We start from the raw sequence: 9,143 nt of genomic DNA on the forward strand, positions 1-9,143 counted from the left end.
CCCCTGGAGGCTGTGGGAGCCCACTGCCCACTGGACCCATGGCTCATGCCCGGCTCCTACGTGGGGAGGGGTTTGACGGTGAGATCCCTTAAAGGGATGATTCCCAGGAAAGCGCAGAAACCTCTGGCAACAAGAACCTAGTTCAGTGAGGAATGATACCTAGCTTGGGTGGGCTCAGTTCTGAGGGAAATGTAGGAGCTTGCTCGTCAGTGGAGGAAGAAATAAGACTGAGCATGAGGGAGACCCAGAAAATTCCATTCACCAATTCACAAGGGAGCCGGCAGCCAGCCGGGCTGCTCCTTGGAGTGGTCCTGCCAGGCTTGCCTTCAGGGACTCGGTCACGGCTCCTCTTTATCCCAGCCTTGGTGTCTGCAGTGGCAAAGAGTCTGACTTAGGAATCCCAATTTCTGGGGCCAAAAGAATGTTAGGGTTAACCGGCCAAGACCACCCTGCCTGTGGTGTTAAAAAATCCCAGGATGTCAGACCACCTGACGGAGCTGCCAGAAAGTCTCCACCATGCAGGCCTCGGGCCTTTCAGGCAGTAGGCTCAGGCCCTACTTCACTTCCCCTCACGGGACAAGCACATGAAGGTGATGCTCCTTTCCCACAGAGCGCTCCTCTGGGCCCCCAGGAAGCCCAGGGAGCATCCCTGGCCACCTGCCCTTCCCTGGGCTCTGTCCAGGGCGCACACACACAACGCAACCCCGGAGTGTAACATATTTGCCTTCTGCACTAACAGGGAGAAAGCTAGTGGCATTGTGCATTAGTTATCTAAGGCTACAACAGCTTTAAATCGGAGTCCTGGTGGCTAGCGGTTACACACCGGACTGCTAACTGCAAGATCGGCAATTTGAAACCACCAGCCTCTCCTTGGGACAAAAATGGGGCTTTCTGCTCCCGCAGGAGCTCTAGTTTCAGAAACTCACAGAGGGCGATCTATCCAGCCCTACGCGTTCACTATGAGGAGGCAACTACTCACTGGCATTGAGGTTTAGGTTGTTGGTTTTTTAGGTTAGCTGAGACATGTGACATTGACGTGTGGACGTATAATCTTAGTCCTGAGGAGTCCATCAAATTCTTTCTCAACAGAAAACAGAACCCCTTCCCCACCTGCCCACCCTACTGTCTTCTCTGGCCCTTGTTCTTATTTTCTGATTTCCAAGATTGTTCCCCGCAAAACACACACACACACACACACACACACACACACCCTCGAAGTAGAAACATTTGTTGATTTTAAACACACACATAAGATAAGAACACCTGTTGGATCACATTATGTAACCAGCTGTCTCCAGGGCTGCAGGAAAACAAAGTTACCTTTTGGGAATTCCCACTTTATGACAGGTCACCAAGGCTCTGTACCTCCCCAAATCGGGGTGGGGTTGGGGGTGGGGGAGCGCTATGACAAATCAGGAAACACCTGGGCCTAAATCTTACCACTAGGTGGCTCACTAAACAACCAAGAATAAAAAGCACCAGGTCTGAAATTCAGAACTCACTGCCACCTAGTCTATTCTGACTAAAAGCGGACAGGTTAGAATAGAAGAACTATGGGAGTGGAAAGCCTCGTCTTTATCCCGTGGGGCAGCTGGTGGTTTTGAACTGTTGACCTTGTGGTAGCAGCTCAATTCGTAACCCACTACAGTAAGGCTCTCAGGAACACACACCCAGAAAAGAGGTGCAAAGAAATGCCGTCTGGGTGCCTTTCTGAGGAAATCTCCAATTAGGTGGAGTTTTCTTTCTAATAATAATTTTTAACCTGTAGCTAACAGGCCTCCTCTAAGGTGTCTTTATAAATGAGGCAGTTAGGTTTTCCATGAATAATGCATTTTTAAAAATATGAATATTCCCAGACAAAGGAAGCACTCTATTTTACCTAACAAAGCAGAAAATGATAGTGCATTGAGTCCTGTTTTTAGAGAGTGTTGGCCACCTGGCTAATAGCTTGGAGTACTCCCAGGTGCCATCGAGATTGATTCCCAGTCGGCACGCAGAACCACGCACCGCCTGGGCCGGGGCCATCCTCACGTGTTCTGATGTTGGCGCCCATTGCTGCAGCCACCGGGACCATCCATCTCGAGGGCCTTCCTCTTGTTCACTGCCCCTCTACTCTACCAAACACGATGTCCTTCTCCATGGACTGGTCTCTCCTGACAATATATCCAAAGTGGGTGAGACGAAGTCTCCCCGTCCTTGCCTCTGAGGAGCATCTGCCTGCTCTTCTTTCCAGACAGATGTTTGTTCTTTGGGCAGGCCCTGATGCTTCCAAGATTCTTCAACACCATAGTCCATCGTTCCAGTCCATCAATTCTCTTCAGGCTTCCTGATTCAATGTCCAACTTTCATGTGCATAGGATTTCACTGAAAATACCATGGCTTGGGTCAGATGCACCTTAGTCCTCCAAGTAACATCCTTATGATAGCACCCTGGTGGTATAGTGGGTTACGCACTGGGCTGCTAATGGCAAGGTCAGAAGTATGAAACTACCAGCCGCCCATCGCACTTTCCCATAGTTAGTGTCAGAAATCCACAGGGGCCATTCTACCCTGTCCTAAGGGGTCACTATGAGTGCAGATTGGCCTGATGGCAGTGGGTATTAGTATATTGGGACAGAGGCTAGCTAAGTTGCCATGCAGTCCCTGAGCAAATTTCTCTGCCTAGCAGCTTCTTTTTAGAACAGTAGAGACCATGTCGAGTTCACAAGACTAGGTTTGAGAGGAAACATGGTGGTGCATGAAGGGTTGAAGTCTTTCTGTCATGTAGACTATGTCTAAAAGCTGTGGTCACTCTGAGAGTGAGACAGGGAGACATGACAAGGTAATATCATTTTTGAACTGAAAGCATCCAGTTCCACTTGACTGTTTTAAAAACAAGTATATCACAGAAAAGCTAACTGGTCTCAGCTAATGTGCAGTTAGTCAGGAGCGGAGACTAGAGCTGAAATCTACTTACAGTCCTGTCCCACCTTGCCTGGCCATGCTGTATTTGCATATCATAATGCCTACAGACAATGCAGTCTACTCCTGCCAGTTTCCATCTTAACATGTCGCCTCCCACCCTAAAGGTTTTACTTCTTGATTTGTCTCCCCACGACCACCAACACATTTAGACCCACTCCTTGACCCAGATTCCCTACATTCTGATATTGGGTGGGAGCTGATGGGGAGTAGGGGAGGGTTGGCCAGTGGAGGCGAAGGTGAAGATGATTGAAACAATCACCAGAAAACTCTGCACAGCTAGAGGACTCCTGGGGCTGATGCTGAAGAACTCTGATCTAAGCTGCTCTATCTTGCCTGAGTCGATTCTAGAAGGAGATGAATTTATGTCACGGGTTGCTGATTAGGAGGCGAAGGTGAGTTAGCAGTAAGTTCTAATTCTGCAGACAAAACTCAAGAGCATGAGCTCATGCCCTTTTCTTCCTGGTGTGGCTCAAGTGGATGGGTCTAACTATTGCCCTTGCTCGGGGCAGGGACAGCAAGTATGGGCCAGCAGAGACAGGCTGGGCAATGCTGTGACACTGACTTCATGTTGCTGAACAGTGACTTTCTTAGCCACCCTCAGGGCCCACCAGGGTAAGACGCAGTTCATCTAATTCTTCAGCATCCCTCTCCAAATGCTCCTGGAACAGCAGCAGCTGCACACCAGCAGCAGGCTCTGTGTGTGTGTGTTGTTTTGTTGTTTTAACATTTTACTGTGGGTTAGGTGGAAGTCCACAGAGCAAATTAATTTCCCGGTCAGCAGTTTAAGCATGTCTGGTTCAGGACATTGACTGCAATCCCTTCAGTGTAACAACAATACACTTCTCACTTCGTCCCTGGGTTCCCCATTTCCATACCCCAAACTTTTCTGCCCCTTCCTGCCTTCTGAACATTGTTCTGTTGGTCCCCGGCAGCTGACTGTTCTCAGGAGCATGTTCCTTGCAGATGGTGCTGTTCACTTATAGGCCTGCCTTCTTGACTGCCTGAAACACGATCTCCCAGAGTGAGTTTAGATTCAGGTTCGACGGGTGTTCAGGGCCATCATCTCAGGGCTTCCACCAGTCTCCATCAGACCAACAAATCTGGTCTTTTTGAAATCAGTTTGAATTTTACCATGCATTTCTCTCCCACGCTGTCACGGACACCTCTACTGCGATCCGCATCAGAGCGACTGGCAGTGGTAGCCGAGCACCCTCTGGCTCTTCTGGTCTCAGGTTAGAGGAGGTTGTGCATGTATGGCCCAGTAAGTCCTCTGAACTAACAGTTTCATGGAGCCTTTGATTTTCCTCACTCTTCTTTGCTCTGAGGGTAAAAAGCAGGCTTTGTTTTCTGCATGAGTACAATGCAAATTGTAGTGTCTTAAAAGCAAGCATAACAGAGAGAGACTGTTATGGTTATTTTGTTATTGCACGATAGCTAACAAAGGGCATCCATTTGCAGGAACATGGTCCTATTCAGCACTTTTCCAAATACTGGAGCAAACCCTTCTCCTCCACTGCTGCTAATCCCGAGTAATCCTGAGGGGTTCTCCAAGCACTTACACCCCCTCACCGGCTCCATCCCTTCTCCCTGGGAACCCTCCATGTCCCAGCATTGCTAAGTGTGGGCCGGCCACGCAGGGACCTTCCTCGCACAAGAAGTTTGGGGAAATGGATCCCTGCACTCATTTCCACTCTTGGGTTTTCAAAAGATTAAAAGAAAAACAAAAACGGAAAGGGCCTGCAGGTTGGCAAACCCCAAGGAGGAACCGCCCAGCGGGTCTGCGTGCTTGGAATGCCTGCAGCAGACAGACCCCAAATCAAAGTGCTGGAGGGAAACCCCAGGGAACGCAGATTGTCCTGCACGGGGGCCAGGATTGCTGGGTGCTGGCTGCAGGGAAGTACCTGGGGGAGTGGGGGGCGGAATCTGTCGGGAGGGTTTTCCAGCCACTCAGCGCTCATCAAAAAGTTCCCTGTACATGACCCCAGTGGCTCATCTCAGGGAGTTTCTCTGTTGAACCCCAGCACAGGGTTTAGGCTTCTTTTTTCCCCTAGCAGAGGACGAGGCCAGTTCTCGTTTCTGGTTTGACTTGCTTGGAAATTCCCCGCTCTTGACCCCGCCCCGGAGAAATCCCCTGCCAGCGTTTATAGGGCGCCGCGGTGGCGCTGCCGAGCCCACAACTGTCCCAGCCGCCGTGCTACCCGCGAGCCAGCGCCACAGCGAGGAAGCGCGCAGCCCGCGGCCGAGCGCACCTGGGGAGCGACGCCTGCAGCTTTCGCCGCGCCATGTTTCAGGCCGCCGAGCACTCCCCGGACTGGGCCATGGAGGGGCCCCGGGACGCGCTGAAGAAGGAGCGGCTGCTGGACGACCGCCACGACAGCGGCCTGGACTCCATGAAGGACGAGGAGTACGAGCAGATGGTGAAGGAGCTGCGCGAGGTCTGCCTCGAGCCGCAGGAGGTGCCGCGCGGCGCCGAGCCCTGGAAGCAGCAGCTCACCGAGGACGGAGACTCGTAAGTGCCGGGCGCGCCTGGGCACGGGACGGGGGGCCGGGGGGCCCCGGGCCTGCAGCCCGAGCCGCCGGAGCCCCGCCAGGCAGCTGGGCCGGTGCACGGCCGGGAACCGGGGTTCGTGCACAGACCCCGACACCGTGCAGGGCCGCCTGTTGGAGAGGGCCGGGGGGCGACCGGGGGCTCCGGCAGAGCCCGGGGGGCGGGGAAGGAGGGGCGGCGCTGCACCCCTGCGCCGCTGCAGCGGCGTCTCCACACGCCCCTGCTGGGGTCCGGGAGCTCCCGGCGGGGGCGGGGCGGCGGCGGGGCCGCGCAGTCCCGGTTGCATAAGGGGGCGGGAGCTGCTGCCCGCTGGCGGGCGCCGGGCCCGGAGGGGAAGTACAGGGCGTTCCGGCCGGCGGGAGGGCGGGGCGGTCTGGCCGGCGCCCGCCGCCGAGGGAGGGGGCCCGGAAAGTCCCTGGGCGCCTGCCAGGAACACTCAGCTCATAATAACCTCGCGGAAAACACCGGGGCCTTGGCCTCCAGAAACCCCGGCCTTGCGCAATCCCCCGCAGCCCGCGCCTCCCTGGCCCCACGCAGCGCACTCACCGCCCCTGGGGTTTTTTTTCTCTCCCCTTCGTCAGGTTCCTGCACTTGGCCATCATCCATGAAGAGAAGGCACTGACCATGGAAGTGATCCGCCAAGTGAAGGGAGACTTGGCTTTCCTCAACTTCCAGAACAACCTGCAGCAGGTGCGCCACTCGCCAGCGAGCCCAGTGCCCTTTCTGACCCCTTGGTGGAGCTGGATTAGTGCAGGGGGAGGAGGGCCTCCAGCACCATTGTCCCCAAATCTTTCTAAATGAAGTCACTGGCCATTAGCTGCCCTGGCCTTTTACGTTCAAATCGCTAAACCTGCAACTGAGTAAAGAAAATACCATTCATCTGGTCAGGCTTTTCTGGCCCACCGGGGCCTCTGCCGTGTGGGGGTTAGGAAGCAGCAGAAGCCAAACTGGGAGCTGCCTGGGGCCCGAGGGAGCCCAGATTGCACGTTGGGCCCCTGCTTATCCTCTCTCTGGCCCTCTTGTCTGTAGACTCCACTGCACTTGGCTGTGATCACCAACCAGCCAGAAATTGCTCGGGTTCTTGTGGGAGCTGGCTGCGATCCTGAGCTGCGGGACTTTCGAGGAAATACCCCCCTACACCTTGCCTGTGAGCAGGGCAGCCTGGCCAGTGTGGGAGTCCTCACACAGACCTGCCAGACCCAGCACCTCCACTCCATCCTGAAGGCTGCCAATTACAACGGTAAGTCTGCCAGCCCTGCCCACTGGTAGGCAGGCGGGCGGGCAACCCGGAGGAGGGGAGCGGGCTGCCAACAATAGATAGCCCACTCCAGGCATCCAGCCAAGACTTTCAACTCCCAACATGGGAAAGGCTCAGAAGATACATACACAAAATTACCTGTTGGATGCCTTTTTAAACAAATTTCATTTAGAACCTACTTTCGGAAGACAAGCTTACTTGTCCCTCTAAAGTATAGGTCTGAGGTTCTACTCAAGCTGGGTGTCAGGTGGAAACAGGTGGTTATTCTGTGTTCTATGTGTTCTACTAGGTCACACGTGTCTGCACTTGGCCTCTATCCATGGCTATCTGGGCATCGTGGAGCTTTTGGTGTCTTTGGGTGCTGACGTCAATGCCCAGGTGAGTGCTTCAAGCCTCCAGATGGAGGGAGCCCGGTGCCAGCACCCTATACTCCTAAAGAGCACTAAACAAAAATGCCAAGCTTAACCACAAACATCTCTAAATGCCTTTTGGTTTCAGGAGCCCTGTAATGGCCGGACTGCCCTCCACCTTGCAGTGGACCTGCAGAATCCTGACCTGGTATCGCTCCTGCTGAAGTGTGGGGCGGACGTCAATCGGGTTACCTACCAGGGCTACTCTCCGTACCAGCTCACCTGGGGCCGCCCAAGTACCCGGATACAGCAACAACTGGGCCAGCTGACCCCAGAAAACCTGCAGAGGCTGCCAGAGAGCGAGGATGAGGAAAGCTATGACACAGAGTCGGAGTTCACAGAGGACGAGGTGAGTCTCTATTCTGCTGAGCTGCGTCAACGTCCAGTGCTAGGCAAACAATGAGCGGAGCCGTTCTTACTCTGCCCTCTGGGCCCCACGAGCGAAGGGGGTCCGGCGTAATGCAGCTTGTGGACTTGGGCAGGCACCACCAGCATCTCAGGAGAAGCTGTGTAGTGTAACCTCACTGCCATCAAGGGAATGCCCACTCAGAGCGACCCAATAGGCCAGGGTAGAACTGCCCCTGTGGGTTTCCAGGACTGTAACCCTTGACAGAAGCAGAAAGCCAAGTCTTTCTCCCTCTGACCGGGTGGGGGTTTCAAACTGCCGACCTTGCAGTGAGCAGCCCAACTCATACATACTATCCCACCAGGGCTCCTGCTGTTTAGTGCAGCTTAACTTCTTAATAGGAAAGCGTCCTGGAGGACCGCTCTCAGAAGTTCACTTGTGTTTGGGCCATGGGGGGTGGTGTCCCAGGCTCACTTCCGCACCCTCCCATCTTCCCACCATCCTTGGTAACTCTCAAGAAACCTGACGTGCCTTTTTCCTTCTCCTTTGTAGCTGCCCTATGATGACTGTGTCCTTGGAGGCCAACGCCTGGCATTATGAACGGAAAGTGTCTAAAGAAACATGGACTTGTATATTTGTACAAAAAGAGAGTTTTATTTTTCTAAAAAAAGAGAAAAAGGAAAAAAAAATGCAGAGGGAACGCTGATCACCACACTGTACTGCCTGGTCCCAAGTGTGTCCTTCTGGGTCACTCCTCATTGTGTTCTTCGTGTGGACACTAGCAGGACGGGGCAGGTGCCAAGGGAAGCCTCTTTCTGAAGCCCTCGCGTTCGTGGCAGTTATTTGGAGAGTCACCCACACACTGATCAAAGGACCATACTTTATTTATTGTGCTTTTCGGCTGGGTCGCCATGGGTTGAGTGGCTGACCCCAGCTGACCTCTGGCATGTGGCAGTCGGTGTGTGTTAAACTTTTGGTGGCGTGGGGTTAAACCTTGAGCTACTCCTTGGAAAGGTTGGTGTTCACCCTCCTGTAAATGGTGTATATAGTGTATTTTGTCGGTAATTATTTTGGTACTTCTAAGATGTATATTTATTAAACAGATTTTTACAAACCGTTATCCTGGGTGGTGTTCTCTGAGCGTTGGGTTCAGGAGGATCCGGGACCCCTTTTCTGAGAGTCCTCTGATCTGCAGGTGCAGATGGGGGTGTGGGAGCACTCACCACAACCAGCTATGTAACCCTTTCTTTCAGAGAGTAGCTTCTCACGCACACTCCCCGCCCCCGTGCACTCCAGCCTTGCAGCCTGGCGTGTGGGAGGCTGTTGTGAGAGCAATAGGAAGCCCCAGCCTGAGGTTGGGGCGCTGGGTGGAGGGGGCTCTGGGGAGGAGGTGCAGCTTGGCTGTGGCTCCATTACTCCTCTCATTGCTTTCATCCCCTCGGTGTAGGCTGTTCCAGAACCCTCTGTTCCACTGGAGGACGGGGTTTGGCAAAGCGGAGTACTCTGCATTTTATAGAGTTGGGAAGATGTGACGTAGAACTACTGCCGGTTCAAATAGATGACAGCCTCTATAGTCTCTTGAAAACGGAGAAGCTTCTTTATTCAGCCGTGGCTGGG

At 53.7% G+C, this 9,143-nt stretch overlaps 1 protein-coding gene across 1 annotated transcript; it reads left to right on the forward strand.

The window, feature by feature from the left end:
* The first annotated feature begins 5,034 nt into the window (after positions 1-5,034).
* Positions 5,035-8,639, forward strand: NFKBIA (NFKB inhibitor alpha). The gene is made up of 6 exons (XM_075531456.1): positions 5,035-5,473; positions 6,094-6,202; positions 6,542-6,752; positions 7,060-7,148; positions 7,269-7,529; positions 8,079-8,639. The coding sequence occupies exons 1-6, from the start codon at positions 5,247-5,249 to the stop codon at positions 8,124-8,126; spliced, it is 945 nt and encodes a 314-aa protein (XP_075387571.1). The 5' UTR covers positions 5,035-5,246; the 3' UTR covers positions 8,127-8,639.
* The last annotated feature ends 504 nt before the right edge of the window (positions 8,640-9,143 follow it).

Source organism: Tenrec ecaudatus, chromosome 14, assembly GCF_050624435.1.
Source record: "Tenrec ecaudatus isolate mTenEca1 chromosome 14, mTenEca1.hap1, whole genome shotgun sequence".
Lineage (NCBI taxonomy): Eukaryota > Metazoa > Chordata > Mammalia > Afrosoricida > Tenrecidae > Tenrec > Tenrec ecaudatus.

Coding starts and splice junctions, on each gene's coding strand:
- NFKBIA (XM_075531456.1), top strand. CDS start 5,247: ATGTTTCAGGCCGCCGAGCACTCCCCGGACTGGGCCATGGAGGGGCCC. Junction 6,753..7,059: donor GAAGGCTGCCAATTACAACG/GTAAGTCTGCCA, acceptor GTGTTCTACTAG/GTCACACGTGTCTGCACTTG. Junction 7,530..8,078: donor CGGAGTTCACAGAGGACGAG/GTGAGTCTCTAT, acceptor TCTCCTTTGTAG/CTGCCCTATGATGACTGTGT.